Raw genomic sequence first — 22,676 nt, forward strand, 5'->3', positions numbered from 1 at the left:
CAAGGGCTGCTCTAAGTTCTGGAGGTCTTGTATAACTGTCTATGAGCTGCTCTGCGGTCCAGAATAGCTGCAGTCCAGAGCTCTCCTCCCAGGCCTCTGTCCTCTCCTGATCCAATCCCTCTTGCCCCTGGGCACACCCCAATACCCAAGGCTGCACAGGAAGAGTAAGAGTAAGGTGCCTACAGCTAGAGCGGGAACCTCCCGTGCCTGGTGAATTCCCCAAGGATTCTACCAGAGAAACGTAATGGGGCTGTAGTGGGAGAGACAGAATTGGAGCCAGTGGCTTTAGTGCAGTGACTCCTGCTTTATACCAATGTAAATGAAAGAACAATCAGCCCCCACTGCCTCTGGACTGAGGAACAGCTGCCATTTGCAGTTGGGAGAGGAAGTGAGGGGAATTAAGTAACATTGCCCCCACTTTATCAGGCCCTCTGAAACTGGATCTGAAAGGAGGCACCATGTGGAGTTCAGTTCTGGGCCACCCCGGTTTATGCTGCGTCTATTACGCCCATAACGTGCGCTCGTTCTTAATTGTGTGATACAGCCCTGCTTAATTGCCATTAATGTAAACATATTTTAAAAGGGTATTTTTCCTGCTCTGTAGGTCAATGGACCTAATGTAGCTGATCTAAGTGGCTTTGATTTGTTTTAATTAGCTGGCTGGTTTCCTGTTTATTTCATGGAAATAGATTTGGTCCATCGCACCTGTTGTATATAAAGGGTCTGTGGGTCCCAGGTTGAGACCAGAATCTGCTGGAGTCCTAAGTGGTGCATCAGAGGATCAGGAAGGTAAGAAACTCAAATCCAATCTCTTTTTTTTTTCCTTCTGGTAATCTCTTGTCTAAAATAATAATGCGATGACTTTGACATTCTCAGGCAGAAGGAAATGTAAAAGTTGGAACGTAAGAGCTGCCTGACTGGTCAGATCAATGGTCCATCTAGCCCAGTATCCTGTCTATGACAGTGGCTAGTAATAGAGCTTCAGGGAGAATGTACAGAACAGTTCCAGAGGGGTAGTCGTGTCAGTCCGTGTTTAGCAAAACAGCAGGAGTCCTGTGACACCTTCAAGACTAACACATTTATTTGGGCATAAGCTTTCGTGGGCAGAAACCCACTTCGTCGGCTGCATGAAGTGGAAACTTCAGTTTGGTAGGTATATCTACACATGCAAGGATGGGTGAGTTACGTCACAGTGAGGAGGGCAAGTATTAAGGAGGTAAATTCAATCAGGGTGGATGAGGCCATTCACAACAGTTGATGAGGAGGTGTGAATGTCAGAAGAAGGAACATTATATTTTTGTAGTGGGCTAGCCACTCCCAGTCTCTCTTCAGACCTAGTCTGATAGTGTCAAGTTTGCATATGAGTTCCAGCTCTGCAGTTTCGCACTGGAGTTTGTTTTTGTTTTTTTGTTGAAGTATGGCGACTTTCAAGTCTGTTACTGAGTGTCCAGGGAGACTGAAGTGCTCTCCTATTGCTTTTTGAATGTTACCATTCCTGATGTCTGATTTGTGTCCATTTATTCTTTTGTACAGAACAGGGGAATTTTGGAGTGATCCATCCCTGTCTTTCTCTTCCAGCTTCTGGCAATCAGAGGTTTAGGGTCACCGTCTGTGTGGGGTTGCATCCCTGACCATCTAATAGTCATTGATGGAGCTCCATGAACTTATCTAATTCTTTTTTGAACCCAGATATACTTTTTTTGGCCTTCAGAACATCCCATGACAATGAGTTCCACAGGTTAATTGTGCATTGTGTGGAAAAAGTATTTCCGCTGGTTGGTATTCAATCTACTGTCTATTAATTTCATTGGGTGACCCCAGGTTTTTGTATTGTGGGAGAGGGTAAATAACACTTCTCTATTCACTTTTTCCACACCATTCATGATTTTCTAAACCTCTATCATATCCGCCATGAGAACCATAGCAAACCAGTGGTTACAAATCTCCTGGAATGGGTAGAAAACTCACAAGCTTGTTCATAAATTTGGCAGCAGTGATGTATATTCTGCACAAATGAGAAGAATCTAAGGTGACCAGATGTCCTGATATTATCAGGACTATCGTAATATTAGGGGCTCTGTTTTATATAGGCAACTATACCCACCCCTCCCCCGGAAAAAACAGTATGTCCCAATTTTTCACATTTGCTGTCTGGTCACCCTAGAAGAATCAGACAATGCACTTACTGCACTGTACAGGACAATACCATTTATTCAGAGCAGGAGCCAGCTGTCAAAAGATCTGAGGTCAGCTTCTGTGCCTCTAGGAGATGCTGCACAGAAGGCCCGGTCTAAGGAAGAGGTGGGGATGCGTGAGGCAAAGGAAACTTTAAGCCACTCTTTGAACTGCTGTTGGGGCCAAAAGAACCGCTGGTGTAATCCAAGCAGCCCAGAGGTGGCTCTAGATCATAGCAGCCTCATCAGAATAGCTATAAAGGGCTGTCCCACGGCCCTGCCAAACTCCTCCCTGGCTCCTCTCCCAGCAAGCCCCCAATGCAGTGCTTGTGCTGGAGAAATTCTCCATTGGCCCTTTTGTAGGCTGGTTATGTCCCCTGTATGCCATCAGAACAGTGTATAGGGGCTGATGCGGGAAGGTGAGGATCCTTTCTCCTAGATTCCACTGACTCCAAGGCAAGACGTTTAATCTCTCTGTATTTCAGCTTCCCCATCTCTCAAATGAGGAGGTTACCTTCCCAGTTTCATACAGTCCTTCCCTGGGGACAGCGTCTTGCTGCTATAGGAAGGCTTGTGTGTTCCAGTGACCCCGGGAGGCACGTTCCTGAGAGTTTTAACTCCTGGCAGGGCCACCCAAGCTGGACAGGTCAAAGGGTAGGGACCAGACGAAAAGCAGACCACTAGCCCTTCAGGTTGGGTGGAGGGGAACAAGCCAACAGCGTATCCTCGTAAACAAATGATAGTGACACAACAAGGTAGCGATGCTGGCAAACAGCATGATGGAGGGGGGTGAGAGAGCCTTTTTTATGCCGTACACACTGGCTGATAGTGTGGAAGAGATTTGGATTCAGAATTTCACGCCAGCAGCCCAGAGGAAAGGACCCAATCGTGCAATATAATTAAAAACATCATCACATTATTGTGCTAACTCAACACTCACTTTCATAAAATCTCTTAACAGTTTAAACCTTTTTCTCCTTGCTCTGGTAAATTTACCATAATCTGGGCATGCTTTATTACATGTTTTCCCTTTCTTTCATACATGGTAAATTCTACCCCATCCCAGTTTGACCAAAAATTACCTTTAAGTAAAACAATGTTCTTCCGCAGATTAACTATTTTCACATATGTAACAAAAAGCATTAAAAGGAAGGAAAACCCCCAGTTATTGAAGCTTTATACCTTTTAAAATGTTTAATTAAATATTATTCAACTTTGCATTTCATATCGCTTCCTTTTGTAATTTATTAGCATACTCCAGAACCTTTGTCTTTTATTGTTTTAAATTTAGCACTTTAAGGTAGTTATTTAACTAGATATTTGATTTAAACATGAAACATTTGATCTTGATACATTTGATTTAAACACTATAATGTGATCTTAATTCATTTGATTTTGGATACATTTTGATTTACACACTATACATTTGGTTTGTTTTCACTTAACAAAAGGGCCTCAAAAATATTTTTAATTGTTATGGTTTTCCAGAAGGGAAAAATGTATCATTCATTAAACGGCATCTAGAATTTTCACAATTTCTGCAAAATCATAATTAAGGGATTGATCTTGGAAATATTTAAGAATATAAATAACTTTATTTATGTGAGTAAAGTTACTCTCATGTAAAAGTGTTTGCTGGACTGGGCACCTAACTGCTGATACATAATTATCTTTTTTATTGTTGTTAATAATAGTATTAAAACTCAACACTGCAGCAGACTTTCCAAAATATCTATAAAAGTGAGATATTGAACAACAAAATGCATGTTTTCAATGTGTTTTGCTGTAAACACAATGAAAAGCCAGGACAATACTTTGGAAAAGCATTTGCAGAGCTGAGATGTTTATTCAAATCAGCCAATGGGTGGAGAACTCAAATCTGGATAAATCTTTGCGGACTAGTGACAGCTCAAAGGCCATAACTTCTTGGGGACTCATCCAAAGTGCTTTCAAGTCAACGGAAGCCTCTCCATTAGTTGCAACGGACTTTGACTTAGGTCCTTATTCAAGAACCTATCCAACTGAATGACTCCCGCAGATTTCACTGGGCTTTGGATTAGCCCCTAAAGCAGTATAGGGGTACATAACCCTTTCACAAACACGTAGGAAGATAGCGTCCTTGAGTTAGTCTATGCTATAGGAACTACAACAGCATAGCTTTTGTGCCAGACCTATGCCTCAATAACCCTGTAGTGCAGAGGCAGACTACTGGCATGGACGGGTTTTTCTGTTGTTGTAGGAACTCCCCCTCTCCGAGTGGTGGTAGCTAGGTCAATGGAAGAGTTCTTCTGGTGACTAGCCACGTCTACGCTGGGAGGTTGGTGTGAATATTTCACGCTCCCAAGAGACGGAGCTAGGTCAATCTCAATTTTAAGTGTAAACCAGGCCTTTGCCTCAAGGAATTTACAATCTACTGTGTATTGATGATTACGATATAAAAATTCAAAGTGGCAAGAATGGACTTTGGCAGAGTAAACAAAGGAATTGGGAATGGTGTGTGTGGAAATCACTTTGTATTCAGGAGACAAGAGGCTGTGCCAAGCATAGGGATTGGATTCACGCGTTACAATCACACCCACACATGTACACACGCAAACGGCACACACCTCTCCCAGCGTGCTTTCCTGTTAGCAGGTCGCTCAGTTATCTGCCCTTGTTGGTCATGTGTTGCTTTCCGTCTTCACTTAGAGAAACAAGCCAGGAAAATGATGTCCTTGAAAGTTCTTGCCCTGCTCCTGGCCTCTCTGAGCCTTGTTCTGACAGAGGAGAATGGCTTCAGGTACGTAACAAGCGTTTTCAGTGCACTTTAGACTTGATCCAGACCATGATTTCACTGGGCACAGGTTCGGTTCCTTAGCACCTGATCTCACGTGGTGTATCTCGGAGAACAGAGCAGAGAGGAAGCTTTTAGGGATGACTGGGTATAAGAGAGATGCCTGGAGCACAGGGATGGGAACCAAGAACTCCTGAGTCCCAGTTGCAAACTTCACCACTCTGGGTCAGAGAAACGAGCTAGAAATGAACCAAGAAGAGAGCCAGGGTGGCTGGGTACAGAAATGAGATTTCATTCCTCAGGGCTGACAGACTTGGAGGACTCTTGTGTTTTGAAGCTGTTGAAGCCATAGGCAATTATACAAAACGGACATACGATATAACTTCCCCCCTCATTACTACTGTAAACTCCCTCTCTCAAAGGACCCAAATGACTCCCCCTGAAACCAACAGGAGTTACCTGTATCCTGGGGGATGTGGAAGGAAAGCTGGAAAAGGAGGATCTGGCCCTAGTGTACTTCACTAACTTGGGCGGGCACTGGGGGACCTCGTCACGCCACTAGAGTTATTGAACTGGTAATGAAATGTCACGAACCATAGTAATTAAATGGGGCCTTCGCCTAGAACCACCAGCAGGAGCCTTTGCAACGTTCTCTCTCTGTCAAGCCATGACTGGCTCTGTGTCTCCCCTCCGTTCTCAGTGCCAACGCAAAGAGTCCTGGCACCAGAACCTTACAGCGACGTTACTCTGAGGCCATCCTGGCTAGCGATTACAGCCGGACCATGGATAACATGCTCAAGAAGAACTTTGTGGAGTGGCTGTTGGCCAGAAGAGAGAAGAAAAGCGAGTGAGTCCACTAATTAGGGACCTAATTAGTGTTGTCGTTATCCAAACTTCAGGCTGTCGTCAGCCAAACTGAAGTCTATGGAGGAAGCAAAGTTCAGGGTATTTTTTCTTGGATGACAGCACCAATGATCAGGGTGCTTGAACCCCAGGAAATGCTTCTGTTCCATAGGGACACAGCACAAGTCTCCCCTTTGCTGTCAGAGGCTGCTTCCTTTGATTGCATCGCTGCTGGTAGATGGGCATGGGGGAAATGAGAGCGATGCAGAAACCATGGAAGGGAAGCATGTTAGCACACCCTAGTGGAATCCCAAGGTGATGTCCTCTTTGAATTCTGCCTTTTCAGTAATGTCATTGATCCATTCAAGAGAGAAGCTGAACCCCAAATGTCAGCTGTAAGTGGCCCAGGCTTGGAGCTGGCCTCCCAAGGGACTAAGGACTTCTTTGTCTGGCTTCTAAAAAACAAAAGAAAACAGAGGTGAGTTCTGTGACCGGAGAGCTATTTGATTGTGGAGTAGTATCAAAAGGTCAGGACGGGATCCCCAATGGTTAAGTGATTTGAAGGAACACTTTCAGATTATAAAGCTTCATTAAGAATCAGAGATAGTAGAAACTTGGCATTTCCATCCCACCAGAAATTCCAACACTTTGAAATTTCCTTTCCTCACAAATGGGAGTGAAAAGTCAAAATTTTCCATGAAACAGAAATTCAGAAAAATCTCTGAATGACCTGATCCAAATATTTTGGTCAAATCAGTTTATTTTGACAGCCTGATTTCAAATATAATATAATATAATATAATTAATTATTAATTATATTATAACAATACAGACAAAATAAAGATCTTTTTCCTTATCAGAACGAAATATTTCAACACTCTTTTGTTAAAAATGTTGATGAAATTGATAGTTCCTGAGAAATGTTTTAATTATGTCAAAGCAGCATTGTCCATTGGAAAATTGTTCGGGCAGAAAATTGACCAGCTCCATTAAAAATACAATTCCTTCCTCATGTTACTAATAAAAGTTCATATCAATTCAAGAGACAGGATTGTCATCTAATTTACATGGAATCTTGTAGGAATGCAGCCTGGATAATCGAATAGGACTTTGCTCTTTCTAACTTCTATGATTTATGCCCCTTGATTGGTTTTGTTTTTGCACGTCAATCAACTTGGACAATGAAAACAATCTATTCGGTTTCACAGTCTGTCAATGATCAGCTCCATTTTTTTGCCTCTCAGGCCTTAACTCAAAGGTACAATGGTTGGGTTGCAAAACTAACGAGGGAAATATTTGTGTCCGAACAAAAATCTGTTTTTGTGGACAGTCTATATTTAAAAAAAAATCATGAAAATGATTATTTTTTTAATAAGAAAGGGGTTTTACAAAAAATATAATGGGTAGATTTTGACTAGCCCTAACATGGTGGGCCGACTCCTTCCATCTCTACTAAATCACATTAAGGCTACTAGCATCTGCATTCTGGGTCCCCTGCAGTGCACAGCCCCTGTGCTACGGCTGCTCCATGAACGAGTGGGTGAGGAGGGCCGAGAACGGGCACGGCAGTGTTTCCACCACCTCAGCGCACCAGCTGGTGTTGGGGTTTCTCAGGTTGGGCACCCAACAGCTGAGACACCCAGACTCGCTAGTTATGCTGAAAACACTGGCCCCACCTCTCCAGGGGGGGCATTAAATCGGGAAGCCGATAAAAACGTGACTCGCAACAAGACATTCTGCTGAAAAAGAAAGCGTGTACCCGGGTGAATTCCCAATGCGTAAAACTGAGTGCCGTGAATGGAATGCATCGACAGCTGCATCGCAGAAGGTTTAGGAACAGGCAATGGGGGCATCAGAGAGTTTGTAGAATGCCTCCCACCCGCAGACAGACTCACCACCACACACCCCAGAACTGCAAAGAGGAGAGAGCCTATCTGACGGACGAGCAGGGCCAAATGTAATGACTCTGTCTGAAGCGTTTGTCGTGTTGGAAAGGGGTTAAGTCACTCAAGTTTTCTTCCTGGCAGGAACACCCCCAGCCATTGAGATGTCTTCTTCATTCTGCCTTCTTCACTGAAGCTTTTATTTGGCACAAGAGAGCCTGGTTATTAGAACCAAAGAGCCCTTTAATTTATACTGCCTGTCACTGCTTATGATTTTGCCTGGATGCTCAGCCAGCAGCACGAGAGCTTCCGTGGAGGAGCAAATGACCTAAGGGAGATTGTCTGTCTGGCCTGCTGCGATAACCAGGACTCGAAGTGGTATCTTGAGGAACGAGACGGGATCCACGCGGGATTATCTAGTTTTTGGGCCAGATCAGGAGGGAGAGATTTATTTGGGAGATTCCTCAACCCGGGGGCAAGGTGGAGGGAAAGCCATGTGGTGGTTTCAGAGGGAAAAAGCACATATTTAGTAAAGGATAATGCAGAGCACTAAGAGATACAGAGAGGAGAGAAATACATGTCCCTGACTGGGGAGACCTTGAACAGTTAGATCCAGAGAGCAGATGAATTTAGACAAGACCCTGAGCTGCAGACTTTGAATCAGGCTCGAATCTAAGCTTTTCCATTCAAATCCAGGGGGTTGATCTGGGCCTATCTCTAATTTATAGAGTGAAATTCTCTTGGCTTCACTCTCTTATAAGCTAATCACGGTCCAGCAGCCTGGCAAAGCGAATTCCCTTTGACATTGGCATGGCTACTTTTGCAAATATTCTCCCCTCCAAACCTCTTGACTGGGCAGACATAGCCTGAATTGCATGACCAAATTTTCTAATGAAGACAAGACTTTGAAGAGTTCCCAGCAGACAAGGAATATTGTCAGAGGGCAACATTGTAGGCAATATAGGCATGCTGTACCTGTTCCTTGTATGACTCCAGTCTTTGGGGCTGACAATGAAACATCTTCCAATAGCACTAAAGTGAGTGAATATATTTGCAAGAGAAGGAAAACACAAAACTGCCATTCATCGTGGGAGATTGGTATAAATGGCTTGTTATCAAATGAAACCGGATGATCTCTGTTCCTCTGATTTAACCGTAAAGTACATTTGTTGCAGTCTGACTTCTCCCAAAGAATCTGATCACCTGAAAGACGTTCTGAGCCAGGAGCTGCTAGCATGGCTGATGTCTGCTGACCTCTGCAGACCAGCGTGAGTGGCTGTTCTTCCTACTTCTGTTTTTAAGGCCTCTCTTCAGTTCCCATCCCCCATTCTGTACAAATAACTGCATGAAGGTGCTGTGCAGTTCTGGCCTTTAGATTTCTTCAGATCATGTTTAGACCCGATCATGAGGTGCACTTCCTGAGTGGCACAGCTCAAGAGGACAGAACAGGGCAATTATCAAGTGATTCATCCCGTTGTCCAGTCCCAGCATCTGACAGTCAGAGGCATAGGGACACCAGAGCATGGGGCTGCAGCCCTTACCATCTTGGCTAATTGCCATTGATGGACCTATCTTCTGTGAACTTATCTCATGCTCTTTTTGAACCCAGTTATACTTTTGTCCTTCACAATATCCCCTGGCAATGAGTTCCACAGGTTAACTGTGTGTTATGTGAAGAAGTAACTTCCTTTTGTTTTAAGTGTGTTGCCTATTAATTTAATTGGGTGACTCTAGTTCTTGTATTATGTGAAGGGGTAAATAACACTTCTCTATTCACCTTCTCCATACTATTCATGATTTTATAGACCTCTGTCAAATCCCACATTTGTTGTCTCTTTTCCAACAACCCCAGTCTTTTTAATCTCTCCTCATATGGAAGCTGTTTCATGTCCCTAATAATTTCTATTGCCCTTCTCTTTCCAATTCTAATATATCTTTTTTGAAATGGGTTGACCAGAACTGCACTCAGTATTCAAATTGTGGGTGTACCATGAATTTATATAGTGGCATTATGATATTTACTGTCTTATTGTTCCTAACATTCTGTTAGCTTTTTTGATGGCCGCTACACATTGCACGAATGTTTTCAGAGAACTATCCACAGTGAATGAAGAGGGGGCCATGATAAAAGGATGTCAAATAACAAACTGTCTAGAGAAGGGAGCTCAGGAATTTCTGTTCTCACAGTCTCTTAACACAAGAACAAGGGGGCATTTGATTAAATTAAAAGGTGGGAAATTAAAAATTAATTAAAGGACATACCTTTTCACACAACACGTGATTCAACCGTGGAACTCAGTGCCACAGGAAAGTGTTGAGGCCAGGAATTTAAGAAGCTTCAAAGCAGGATGGGACATTTGGATATTAAAAAATATGCACCGCTGTCATAATTAACGATAACAAATTTCAGAAGGGATAGTAAGCCTTGTGCATTAGGGTTTAAGCCAATCTCTGGGGAAATGTAAATCTGGGCCTTGATATCCAGACACCATCCAGAAGACCCCAACAGAATAAGTTGCATGGAATGCTGTTTAGAATGATGGGCTCCACCCAAATTTCAACTTGCAGCTGAGAGAGAGAATTATTCCTGCCAAAAAAATCCCAAAAAACAAAAAGAAAGACTTGACTATAGTTACACAGAGGCTAACATTCTTCCTTCTCCCAATTATCTGTTTTCCCAGGATTCAGTAACCCCAGGATTCTCCAGAGGAACTGTCTATGCACTCTAACTATGGACACAATCAGAATGAAGAAGGATTTTGTAGCCACTTTGTTCAGTATTCCCCTCTGTGCATATTGTGCTGTTTGTTAGTTTAAACAATAAAGAAGGTAGTCTGAAACTGAAATGAGATAGATGATTTATTTTTATTTGATTTATTTTTATGGAAATATCACAGGGTGACTGGTAAGGTTGCCAACCCTCCAGGATTGTCCTGGAGTCAAAGATTGTCATGTGATGAAACCTCCAGGAATATGTCCAACCAAAATTGGCAGTCCTAGTAACGGGTCCCTTTAAGAGTGAGCGGGGTCCAGGGTACCAGTGATTGATTACATTTTGCCCAATTGGGTTTAAGGGAAGGCCCCTGGGGAGGAGACAATGAGGGTGAATCTAATAAGAGGACGTCAGAGTCCTGTGCTAGAGAAGCTCATCTCCAGGGAGAAAACCCTGAGAAAGCCCCTTTGGGAAAAGGGGGCAGGATACGGACTATGCTTAAAAAAGAAGTTTATCTACAGAGGGAGAGCCTGAAGAGAGATCACCTGGTGAGGGGGCAGTGGGATGTTTCAGCACTGAGCACCGTGGTTTAAGATGATTTAAGGAAGAACGGAATTGGAGGAATTGTAAGGCAAATCATAGAATTGTAGGACTGGAAGAGACCTCGAGAGGTCATCTACTCCAATCCCCTGCACTTATGGCAGGAGCATGCATTATCTAGACCATCCCTGACAGATGTCTGTCCAACCTACTCTTAAAAATCTCCAATGATGGAGCTGTCACAACCTCCCTGGGCAATTTATTCCAGTGCTTAACTACCCTGACAGTTAGGAAGTTCTTCCTAACGTCCAACCTAAACCATCCTTGCTGCAATTTAAGCCCATTGCCTCTTGGCATATCCTCAGAGGTTAACGAGAACAATTTTTCTCCCCCCTTCTTGTAACAACCTTTTATGTACTTGAAAACTGTTACTATGTCCCCACTCAGCCTCCTCTTCCCCAGACTAAACAAACCCAATTTTTTTCAGTCTTCCCTCATAGCTCATGTTTTCTAGACCTTTAGTCGTTTTTGTTGTTCTTCTCTGGACTTTCTCCAATTTGTCCTCATCTTTCCTGAAATGTGGCGCCCAGAACAGGACACAACACTCCAGCTGAGAACTGATCAGCGTGAGCAGAGCGGAAGAATTATTTCTTGCGTCTTACTTACAACACTCTGGCTAATACATCCCGGAATGATGTTCACTTTTTTTTGCAACAGTGTTGCACAGTTGATTCATATTTAGCTTGTGGCCCACTATTTCCCTTTCTGCAGCACACCTCCGGAGGCAGTCATTTCCCATTTTGTATGTGTGCAACTGATTGGTCCTTCCTAAGCAGAGAAGAAGAGACTGCTATTGTCTCTGCACATTGCGGTTTAGAATCTTCCTGTCTGTGGGAGTGAGAAGGTGACTTTGTACCAATAAAGAAACCCAGGTTGGGCATAAGCACAGATCACCCTGATGTAATTTTTACGTGAAAGCCCTAACTTGTGGGGGAACTGAGGCAACAAGGGTGCTGCAGAGCCACATTTGGTCAGAAGGGATTGTTCCAGGGCAGGCACGCCCTTTTACAGGGAGATATTAAAAAAATAACACAGTGCCCTGCCAACCAAGGCTCTCTAAGCATTTTAGGAACATTCATTAATTTAACCTCATTTTACAGATGGGCAAATTGTGACACAGATGGAATAAAACAAAAGCCAGATTTTTAAAGACTCGGCTTCCCCTTAGGCACCTGAATAAGGACCTGATTTTCAGAAGTACTCCGCAAGCAGAACTTTTCCTCAAGTCAAGCCTTGACTGTGGGAACTGACCTTCATTAAAAACCTAGCCATAAAAGGCCTGCCTACATGCACAAAGTGAGTCTAAGGCAGAGTCTGAAATGGAACCTCGATCATCCCTATGCTCAGCCCTATGTCTTAACCACAAGACAACCGTTTCTGTCCACACTCAGGGACCCTCTTGCACATTCATATATATTATTATCCCAATAGGGCTGGTCAGGGCTGAGACCACAAGTCCATTGCAAAACAAATCCTGTTTTAGAATCCGCTGCAGAATGAAAACCATCTGCAATTGTTCTAGGCCCTGATACCGCAAAATACTTAAACCCAGCTTTGCTGAATTCATGCTTTAGAGACGTTTCAGGATTCTAGTTTGATCGGCTCACCACTAGAGGGGGAGCTTATAAAATAAATCAAGGCACACACTTTACCAAGATCAGTTTTATACTCATGCTATGGCGGGGCTAAATTTATCCATGGAGTAAATCAACTGAGGCCAGGTCTACACTACAACGTTTTGCCAGCACAGCTATATTGGTAAGAGGTGTGATTGACTGCAGTTTTGCTTGTTTTAGTCTTGGAGGTGGAGGGGGGGTTGGAACCAACTAAGGGGGATTATGACAGAGGTCTATAAAATCATGAATTGCATGGAGAAAGTGAATAAGGAAGAATTATTTACCCCTTCACATAACACAAGACTCAGGGGTCACCCAATAAAATTAGTAGGCAGTGCATTTAAAACAAACATAAGGAAATACTGCTTCACACAACACATTGCCATCCTGTGGAACTCATTGCCAGGCGATGTTGTGAAAGCCAAAAGTATAACTGGTTTCAAAAAAGAATTAAATAAGTTCATGGAGGACAGGTCCATCAGTGGCTATTAGCATAAATGGTCAGGGCTGAAACCCCATGTTCCGCATGTCCCTAAGCCTCTGACTGTCATATGCTGGGATTGGACACATGATAATTGCCCTATTCTGTTCATTCCCTCTGACGCATGTGGTATTAGCCACTGTCGGACAGTTACTACACATGCTATTCCTGCTCCATGACTAAATGGAGGACTTCAGTCTCCAGGGCTAGCATTGACTCCCTTGTTATCTTCTTGGGGGCATGAAATGCTTGGTGGCTCTCTTTTATGACCCTTGCAGGGCCAACCCCGCAATTTTGTTTTTTCCTAAGGAATTGACTGACCTCCATTTCATTTTGACCCCTCCCCGCTTTTGAAGGGAGGCCATCAATTTATGCTCTGTGGCCCAGCCCTTCAGGAGCCACTCCACCACCTGCTGGAAATCAAAGGGGCCCGCACGTTTCACCAGCACTACGCTCAAGCCCTAGGCTAACAAATCGAGGGTCTGCTAACTTGAGTTCCACTAACCCTGAGTTTACAGCACCATGTAGACAGACCCACAGGGTTTGAGGAAAGGCAGGGGGTGCAGTGAACCCTTCAGGGCTGAGGTCAGGAGGAGAAAGGCATGAGAGAGCTGCAGGGGACAAGCCAGACTCAACCTCCTCTGCTGGTTATTTACTGGGTGCAGGAGGACTTTGTCTCCCAGGAATCTGGGGAGTCAGCCCCCAGATTTTGGAGGGGACGCAAACAGGATTATAGCCCCATGCTCAGGATTTTTGGAAGAAAGGGGGATATTAACCCCTCCCTGCGTTTTGGTAGGAGGATGAGCCTGCTGGGGGGGAGGGTGTTACAAAAGGATATTAGCCCCGCCCTGCAAGATAGGGGGGCACAAGTTGGTATTAGCCCCGCCCCCCAGATATGGGGGGGCACAAATCAGTATTAGCCCCGCCCCCCAGATATGGGTGGGGCACAAAGGGGTGTCAGCCCCCAGAGCTTTCAGTAATAAAGGGAGTAGCCACCCAAGGTCTTGGGGGAGGGGCGGCTGTGTGGAACCAACCCTCTCCCCCCCCCCCCGGCTGAAGGCGCAGGCGGATTGGCTGAGTGAGCTAGTCAGCCCCACCCCGTTGAGGCTGCGGGGCGGGCGGGGAGGGGAGAAGCCACGCCCATTTCCTGTGTCGCCGAGAGATGACGTAGACCCCCCCCCCCCCCCGAGGCTGGTGCTTCCAGTTCGGTTTCCCGTCTCCGCCCCTCCCCCCCCAGAGCCTGTGCCGGGAGCGAGCCGCGGGGGTTCCCTGCCGCCGGGATGCACCGGCGGGGGGTGGGAGCGGGCGCCATCGCCAAGAGGAAGCTGGCGGAGGTGAGCAGCGGGGCCGCGGCCCGCCCCGGATCCCGGGGGGGAGGGGCTGAGACACCGCCCCGCCCCCCAGCCTCGCTGGGGCTGAGCCCCCCCCCTCCCTCGCAGCTGGGATCCTGGGGGTGGCGAGTGCCTCCTGAGCCCCCGGATCCTGCCCTTCCCCGGATCGAGGGGTGCCGAGTCCATCCATCCCTGTCTGCAGATCCTCGGACCGCCCCCCCCTCCCCCCCGATCCCGGTCGCCTCACCCCAGACCGTGGAGGTGCTGAGCTCCTCCGGCCCATAGGTCCAGGGGGTCCGAATTCTCCATCACCAGATCCTCGGAGGGGCTGAGAGTCTGCCCCCCCCCCCGCCCTACATTCAAGAGGGCCTGAGTTCCCTTTTTGACAACTTAATCAAACTCTGCCAGCATCCGTCTTCTCCCCCCCCCCCCAACCCCCCGCTGCAACTTCTGAACGGCTGGCTCCTTTCTCCCAAACCAGTGAGTGTGGGACGCCTCTGTCACCCAAGCCAGGCGTAGTTGATTCTCTCTCTTGAAGATGAAGGGTTGGTGGGTGAGGGGGCGAGTCTGGAATGGGCTTTCTAGTTTAAAATGCAGAGATGTTGCAGAAATGGTGGTTGGAGGCAGTGAGGTGGGGGGGGGGGGGGGACCCTGTAGGGGAAAAGTGACCTCAGCCCACGTGTGATCTCTGAAAAAGCTTTTAATAAAAAAAATAAAATAAAAAAAATCCCCTTAATAATCTGATTTTGCATCTAGGCCAAATACAAGGAGCGAGGGACGGTTCTGGCTGAGGACCAGCTGGCTCAGGTGAGATAATTCCTCCATGTTTAGTATTTGTAGGGACCATTGCCGGTGTGCAGTGGACATGAAAGTCGGAGGGATGTCAGGTTTTGCAGTGTGCGCTGAAGCTGGAACGGTCCACCTGTTTTATTGTGGCTTGATGCAGTCGTTTTACTTGCTTTTCGGCTGGAAGTCATGGGTGACTATGAATCCTCCTTCCACTTATGTTTTGGGGCCTTTCTTCACAACACCCCTATGTCTAGAACGGCCTCCCTTTTCTGTGTGCACAAGTGGTCATGAACACTTCCAGATCGCCTCTCCCACACCAAAAAACACCACCCGCTTCCCCCACCCCCACACTCAACAGTCTTCACCAAATGCAATATGTTGGGGAAAAGCCGACATGGCTTTTGTAAACTGAAATCATGCCTCACCAATCTATTAGAATTCTTTGGTATCAGCAGCCTGTGGACAAGGGTGATATAGTGTACTTAGACTTTCGGAAGGCTTCTGAAGAGGTCTCTCACCAAAGGCTTTTAAGCAAACTAAGGAGTCCTGGGATAAGAGGGAAGGTCCTTGCATGGATCAGTAACTGGTTAAAAGATAAAAAACAAAGGGTAGGAATAAATGGTCCGTTTTGGTGGAGTGGTAAATGGGGAGGTGGTTCCCCAAGAATCTGTATGGAGACCACAGGTGTTCAACATATTCATAAATGAGCTGAAAATGGGGTAAACAGTTTGGTGCAAAGTTTGCGGGCCGTACAAAATTACTCAAGTAGTTCTATCCAAAGCTGACTGCAAAGAGTTACGAAGGGATCTCACAAAACTGAGTGACTGGGCAATAAAATGGCAGATGAAGTTCACTGTTCATAAATGCAAAGGAATGCACATTAGAAAGCATAATTCATACATACAAAATGATGGGATCTAAATTCACTGTTACCACTCAAGAAAGAGATCTTTGTGGATAGTTCTCTGAAGACATCTGCTCAAATGTGCAGTGGCAGTCAAAAAAGATAACGCGGTTAGAAACCATAAGGAAAGGGACAGCTAATGAGGCAGAAAATATCAAATGCCACTATATAAATCCCTGGTATGCCCACACCTTGAATACTGCATGCAGTTCTTGTTGTCCCATCCCACAAAAGATATATTAGAATTGGAAAAAGTACAGAGAAGGGTAACAGAGAGGATTAGAACAGCTTCCATATGAGGAATGATTTAAAAACACTGGGACCGTTCAGCTTAGAAGAGAGATAACTAAAGGGGAATATTATAGAGGTGTATAAAATCATGAATGGGGTGGAGAAAGTGAATAGGGAAGTATTATTTACCCTTCGCAAAACAGGAAGAACCAGGGATCACCTAATGAAATTAATAGGCAGTAGGTTTAAAACAAACACATGGAAGTACTTCACACAGTGCACCATCAACTCGTTGGAACTCGTTGCCAGAGGCTGTTCTGAGGGCCAAAAGTATGAACTGGATTCAGAAAAGAATTAGACCCCATGCAGTGGTTGTTCCTAAGCCTCTGGCTACCAGAAGCTGGAAGTGGACGACAGGGGATGGAACACTTGATAATTGCCCTGTTCTGTTCATTCTCTGAAGCATCTGGCACTGGCCACTATTGAAAGACAGGATGCTCAGCTAGATGGACCATTGGTCTGACCCAGTTATGGCCGTTCTTGTGACTGTGTAGGTTAGGCAGGGACCTTGTCATCTTTTGTACTTCAGTGCCATGTCGTGCTTTTCTAAAGTGTTACTGTTTTATATAAGCATTCAGTCACAGATCCTTCCCCTCTTCACTCGTCTCTTACAGATGTCTAAGCAACTGGACATGTTTAAGACCAACCTAGAAGAGTTTGCCAGCAAACACAAGCAAGAGATTCGTAAAAATCCCCAGTTTCGTGTCCAGTTCCAGGACATGTGTGCAACAATCGGAGTGGATCCGTTGGCATGTAAGGAATATACGTTGGAGGGGTTTAATGCTCAATGTCCTGATTGTATTATCTTTGCTCAGTAAAATCTCTCATTGAAGTTGATTGGCGCTTTGCTGATTAAAGATGAGGGGATTTGGTTAAGGCCTCTAAGTTGATGGGCTGTTTTGCCAGCCTGGGAAGGGAAGCAAGCACCAGGCCTAAGTCCTTTTAAGGCCTTTCCCTTAGAGCATGTTTTATTGTTTGGAAAAAAAAAATAGACATGAACAGCGCAAAATAAAGCAACTCAGCTGACAAATTTGACAATCTCCAGAGGCTTTCCTTGCCTCTCTTAGCCAAGGGAAAAGAGGCTTCCTCTTCTTTATACATCTTGCCTACCCATGTGATAGGCAGAGATTCCTTAACCCCTTCTGGGCTGTGCTTCACCTTGCTGCAGGGCTTGTGACTGAAAGTAGCCCTATTGCCATCAGTAGGGTTCAGATCCTCCAAGGTATTTAGGCTCCTAACTTCCATTGAAAGCAGTGCTGGGCCTAAATGCTCACGGGATTAGGCTGTTAGTGAAGAGGAATAGTGGTGATACTTAATCTGATTTCCCCCTCTTCACAGCTGGTAAAGGATTCTGGTCAGAGATGCTGGGTGTTGGAGACTTCTACTATGAGCTTGGTGTTCAGATTATTGAAGTTTGTCTGGCTCTGAAACACAGAAATGGAGGTGAGGACTCTACATGTTTGCCTCTTGAACACAGGAGCAAATGCTGGCCTCCATCCGTTGTATTTTACAAGATGCTTCCAGTAGTCTCTGAAAATTGAGTCATGCTTGATAAGATGCTCAATGCATGGTGTACTTGTTATCAGGTGGTGAGAGAATGATTTTGGCTTCATTTCTGCTCCAAAAAACCCAAAAAACAGTTTTTTACAGTGAGGTAGCTAACACAAACTGCTTTTTTGTTTGTTTGTTTTTTCTATGCTCTACCTTTTTTTACCTCGCTGTAGCTAGGTGAGCAGAACTGTGGATGAGGAGGGATGGTGTTGCCATTGCCTAGCTACAACGCAGTAAAAGCTATTTGTGTGCAGTCTCTGTTAGGATTTTATAGCGAGATAGCTAATGCATGTTGGTTATTTCACTGTGAACTCCCCACACCCTTTTTGGGCAGTGAAGACATAGCCTAGCAATGCCATGAAGAAGCAGTAATAGTAAGTAAAATATGCTTGATGGGCCTGTAACAGTACCTCATGTGCATTGCAAGGATTGGGGGATTAGTAATTGATTTGATTTTTCCTTAAATCAATCTCTCTCTCTCTGTCTTACACACACACACGAGAGAGCGAGAGAGAGCACTTTATTTTGTTACTGGGATTTCAGGGCCACTATTTCTAAATAGAGAACTTGACAAAACTCTTATTTCAGAGAACTGGCCTGATATCCAGAGAAGTAAAAGTAAGAAATACTTCTGACTTCTAGAGTAAGGAACTTATTATGCAAGTATTTATTGTAAGGTAATTTCTTGTATATGACCTCTGCTGTTAATTTTTATTGCAATAGCAGCCCCAGTCTTGGACCAGAACTCTGTTGTGCTATGTGCTGCACAAACACAGAACAAGAAGACAGTCCCTGCCCTGCGGAGCTTACAGTTCATTTTTTATATCAATATTGTGATAAAATTAATTAAATGTGGCTGATCCATTAATGGGAGAAGACAGCGACTAACTCCCGATTACGCTCAATGCAGGAATAGAAATGATTAGACATTTAATATCCTACCTAAAGCTGTGAAATTGAATACAATGAAAAGTGGATTAAAATGACTCTGTAAATGAAGGAACATGTAAGCTAATGGCAAATGTGAAAAGGAAATTCAAGTGATAGCTAATCCTGTCAGAGGAACTTTTGCTCTCTAATATCACCTCCCTCATCTGTTCTCTTTAGGTCTCATAACTCTGGAGGAACTTCATCAGCAAGTGCTGAAGGGAAGGGGGAAGTTTGCTCAGGATGTCAGCCAGTGAGTAGCAGCTTGAACTGTATCATAATCAAGGGGAGCCTGAAAACAGCATGAAGAAAAAGTGTCAGTTAATCTAGGCAGGCACCTGAATGCTTTTCTGTTGCTAATATGACCCCAGAGTGATTTGTAATTACGGAGTGATCAGTAGTGGCTCCATAATTAAGGTTGCAAGCAATGCCCTTTTATAAATGATATGCCTCCTGCAGTTAAAGGGTTAATGTCTCTCCCTTTCTTCCCTCCTCCCCCCCCCCCCCCCCCCCGATTTAAATTTGATTCACTGACCCCTCAATAAACTGAAATCAGAATGGCCAGTAGCAGAGCCTGTTGTGTTTGCTGCTCTTGCTCTTCTACCATCTGCTGTTGCTTCCAGGGTCTCTTGGGCAATGAGGAGACGACTAGCACAGTTCCTGCCCCCCACCCTCTTCTCAAGATTGCAGTATACAATATACTGTTATGATAACTTAGATACTCAATAAGAATCAGTATTTGCGGATAACATTAGTTGCAAATCATACATTATAAAACAAATTACACTAATGTCTTACAAGTAAAACCTTAGCTTAATCTGTATTGCAGTGTAATCAGTCTGGACTTGCATAGAGGTGAAGTGATAGCAGACTAATTTTTTTTTTTTTAAATCTTATTTTTGACTGTTTATATTGTATGGATGTTGGTGGCTACTTAAAAGGACTGCTAAGATAAGGAAATCTGTATTGAGCGTGTCATTTTATTAAAATTAAATGTATACTTTTGCCACAGATGCACTCGGACAGTGAAAATAGACTACTCAGTTTCATTTTCTCCTGTTTTAGCAAGGTGTTACTGTGTGCCAGTCCCTAATATGCTAGAGAATATTATTTGAACAAATAACAATTTCTACTGAACTTTGATTATTTCAACTCTCTTCTGCTTGGAGACCTTTCTGTTGATAGGGTTTGCAAAAGATTGTCTTACCAGGGCTGAATTCTGGGCCTGAATTAGTCAACTGTCTTTTTTTTAATATTTTATTTTGGCAACTTAAGAGTTCACAGTACTTACAAAATGTGTGTTCTAAACCCCTATAGAATGAATTCACTCTCAAACCATTCTACTGGCCCTCTTGATCCTATTGGAACCAGAGCATGCCTTAAATGGAAGGAAGGCAATCTATTTTTCAATTGCTATTGCCTCTTGGTAAGCATGAATGAAAAATTCAGCATATAGCGGCTGACTTTTCAGAGGTGCTTACCCATAAGATGACTGTAGTCACTTTGTGTGTGTGTGTGGCCTCCACCTTTCAAACGTTAACTTTGCCACTTATGCAGCTGTTGTAGTAAATAAGGGACATCACTAGTGTTGGGTTCAAAACGAAGAGCAAAAGCTTTTCTTTTGAAGTCTTACGTTCGCTCTCCACCCCCTCTTCAGGGACGATCTCATCCGAGCAATCAAGAAGCTGAAAGTGCTTGGCAATGGCTTTGGGATTATTCCTGTCGGAGGGACGTATCTGATCCAGTCTGTACCAGCTGAATTGAACATGGATCACACGGTAGTTTTGCAGCTGGCCGAGGTATTGGAGCAAGAGATTCTTTAGAATAAGCTACCCCTAAGGGGCTACAGAGTACCCTTGCTTCACTTAATGTGAAAAGTGTAAACTCTAGTTTGAGTTAGAGCCAAGGGTCTCAGCATGTAAAGATATGAGGATGTAGGCAAGTAGAATTTCCAAAAGATGGATTCTGATACTAAGTCCTGCGCATTAGCAGATAGTAAAGGAGCTTTAATTGTGCACTGAAGTCATTGTCCTACAAAACACTTTTTTCTTCCCTTATTTCAGAAAAAGGGATATGTAACTGTCAGCGAGATCAAGTCCAGTTTAAAGTGGGAGATGGAACGTGCCAAGCAGGTGCTGGTATGTATATAGACCTTGTTTTGTGCACTATTGGATTAAATGCCATTGTTGGACGACTATGGTTGCATCTATAGTGTCTGAACCAGCTCTGCCACAACAGTATGACACAGTAAAAACAGTTCCATCTCCTCTACTCTGCCAGACTGACCCAGGGATAAAGTAATAGTAAACCTACAGGGGTGAAGAACCTATGTAAACAGGATCTGAGGCAGAATCCTCTTAAGGGTAGGTCCATACCTTTGATGGGTGCTGCTGTGAAATATGTACATACCACTCCTGCCCCCCTTTGTTTCCTGTTCTTGCCCTCTGATCCGGGCTGCATTTTACAAAATCGTTCACCAGCTAAGGCTTTGCGATGCACTTAGGTTCAAAGACCTGGTCTACGCTTACCTTCAAATTCGGCGGCAGTCAACGGGAGTTACACACGCTATGCAGAGTAGCTCACGTAACTCCCGTCGACTTGGAAACTCTTCTTCTACACAGCATCTTCACGGCGCTGTGCCACTTGAGGGGATGGTTTTAACGTGTCGACTTCCAGATAGATTGAACGGGTCTTCCCTGACTGCAGCGAATTTGCCGCCGTCAGTGAAGACGTACCCAAAGCCTTAACTTACTGCATCTTGTGGGGACAGAAGCAGAGAAGGGAGGTATCTGTAGTGAAGTGATTCTGTAGTCAGTAGCGCCACTTGCCATTTAAATATTTGTAGTGGGCAAGAACACTTCCAGTAATGGAGGAGTTGCCATCAGTTGTCTGAATAACATGCAGCTAGACCGAATGGAGTGGGCTTCCGTGGCCCGAGTGCTAACTTGAGTCATGGGACTCTTTCCTTATTTGCCTGCACATTTGTTCTCCAATTTTCACTTGTGCAGTTTCTTGTTTTCTCCATTCAGCTTCTGAGTACTTAATCTGTTTTGACAGGAGCACCTGCTGAAGGAAGGCATGGCCTGGCTTGACATGCAAGCTCCAGGCGAATCTCAGTATTGGCTGCCAGCTCTCTTTACAGAACTTTACTCTCAGGAAATCACGGCAGAGGAAGCAAAGGAGGCAATACCGTGACGGTTCAGAAGAAAACATGAAGCTGTGTGCACCTGTACATAATTCTCCATTCATTGTTCTATTACCTGAAGTAGAGGGAAATTTATCTTTAAATAAAGTTGTTTAAAAAAGTGCCCAGGTTTAGCCATTTAATAGGTCAAAAATCATACCTGCTTAACTTGAAATTTCCTCCTAAAGTGCTGATAAAGATACTCATTGTATAAGGAGAACCAGCTCCTGTTAACAGGAGTGGGACAGAAGGGGGTGCTGTTCTAAAAACAGGGGGGGGGGGGGGATGGATGATGATGCAAAAGTGATACTAGCTCCTCAAAAGCTTAGACTGGAATTTAGCCTTTATCAAGCTGGGGAGACTAACCTCCCCTGCACCTCAAAACAGAACCTCTGCTCCACTGGAGTGTTTAGGAAGCTACCCCTTGCTGTGTAAATTCAAGTCACTTCCCCATGAAAATACAACAGTCTAGATTCTGCCAAAACCAACTTTATTGCACGAAAAAAATCTTATGTACAATTGTATATAAACAAGGTATCTTATAGTGACTCTTGTGCATATATTTTCAACTCCTTAGGTCTAAAAGTGTCACTAAAACATCTCTGCCTAAAGCAGT

At 44.4% G+C, this 22,676-nt stretch overlaps 2 protein-coding genes across 2 annotated transcripts; both read left to right on the forward strand.

The window, feature by feature from the left end:
* Positions 1 to 739: 739 nt before the first annotated feature.
* On the forward strand, positions 740 to 10,492 carry GIP (gastric inhibitory polypeptide). Its single transcript, XM_067540897.1, has 6 exons — positions 740 to 789; positions 4,863 to 4,953; positions 5,648 to 5,794; positions 6,137 to 6,268; positions 8,849 to 8,941; positions 10,355 to 10,492. The coding sequence occupies exons 2-6, from the start codon at positions 4,880 to 4,882 to the stop codon at positions 10,362 to 10,364; spliced, it is 456 nt and encodes a 151-aa protein (XP_067396998.1). The 5' UTR covers positions 740 to 789; positions 4,863 to 4,879; the 3' UTR covers positions 10,365 to 10,492.
* Positions 10,493 to 14,274: 3,782 nt separating this feature from the next.
* Positions 14,275 to 22,184, forward strand: SNF8 (SNF8 subunit of ESCRT-II). Its single transcript, XM_067541106.1, has 8 exons — positions 14,275 to 14,417; positions 15,171 to 15,221; positions 17,013 to 17,151; positions 17,737 to 17,841; positions 19,057 to 19,129; positions 20,534 to 20,675; positions 20,940 to 21,014; positions 21,934 to 22,184. Exons 1-8 carry the CDS (start codon positions 14,364 to 14,366, stop codon positions 22,069 to 22,071), a joined length of 777 nt encoding a protein of 258 aa, XP_067397207.1. The 5' UTR covers positions 14,275 to 14,363; the 3' UTR covers positions 22,072 to 22,184.
* The last annotated feature ends 492 nt before the right edge of the window (positions 22,185 to 22,676 follow it).

Source organism: Emydura macquarii, unplaced genomic scaffold (genome assembly GCF_026122565.2).
Source record: "Emydura macquarii macquarii isolate MOO-44397 ecotype Brisbane River unplaced genomic scaffold, CSIRO-AGI_Emac_v2 contig_629, whole genome shotgun sequence".
NCBI lineage: Eukaryota > Metazoa > Chordata > Testudines > Chelidae > Emydura > Emydura macquarii.

Coding starts and splice junctions, on each gene's coding strand:
- SNF8 (XM_067541106.1), top strand. CDS start 14,364: ATGCACCGGCGGGGGGTGGGAGCGGGCGCCATCGCCAAGAGGAAGCTG. Junction 15,222..17,012: donor CTGAGGACCAGCTGGCTCAG/GTGAGATAATTC, acceptor CGTCTCTTACAG/ATGTCTAAGCAACTGGACAT. Junction 20,676..20,939: donor TAGTTTTGCAGCTGGCCGAG/GTATTGGAGCAA, acceptor CCCTTATTTCAG/AAAAAGGGATATGTAACTGT.
- GIP (XM_067540897.1), top strand. CDS start 4,880: ATGATGTCCTTGAAAGTTCTTGCCCTGCTCCTGGCCTCTCTGAGCCTT. Junction 4,954..5,647: donor ACAGAGGAGAATGGCTTCAG/GTACGTAACAAG, acceptor CTCCGTTCTCAG/TGCCAACGCAAAGAGTCCTG. Junction 5,795..6,136: donor AGAAGAGAGAAGAAAAGCGA/GTGAGTCCACTA, acceptor CTGCCTTTTCAG/TAATGTCATTGATCCATTCA.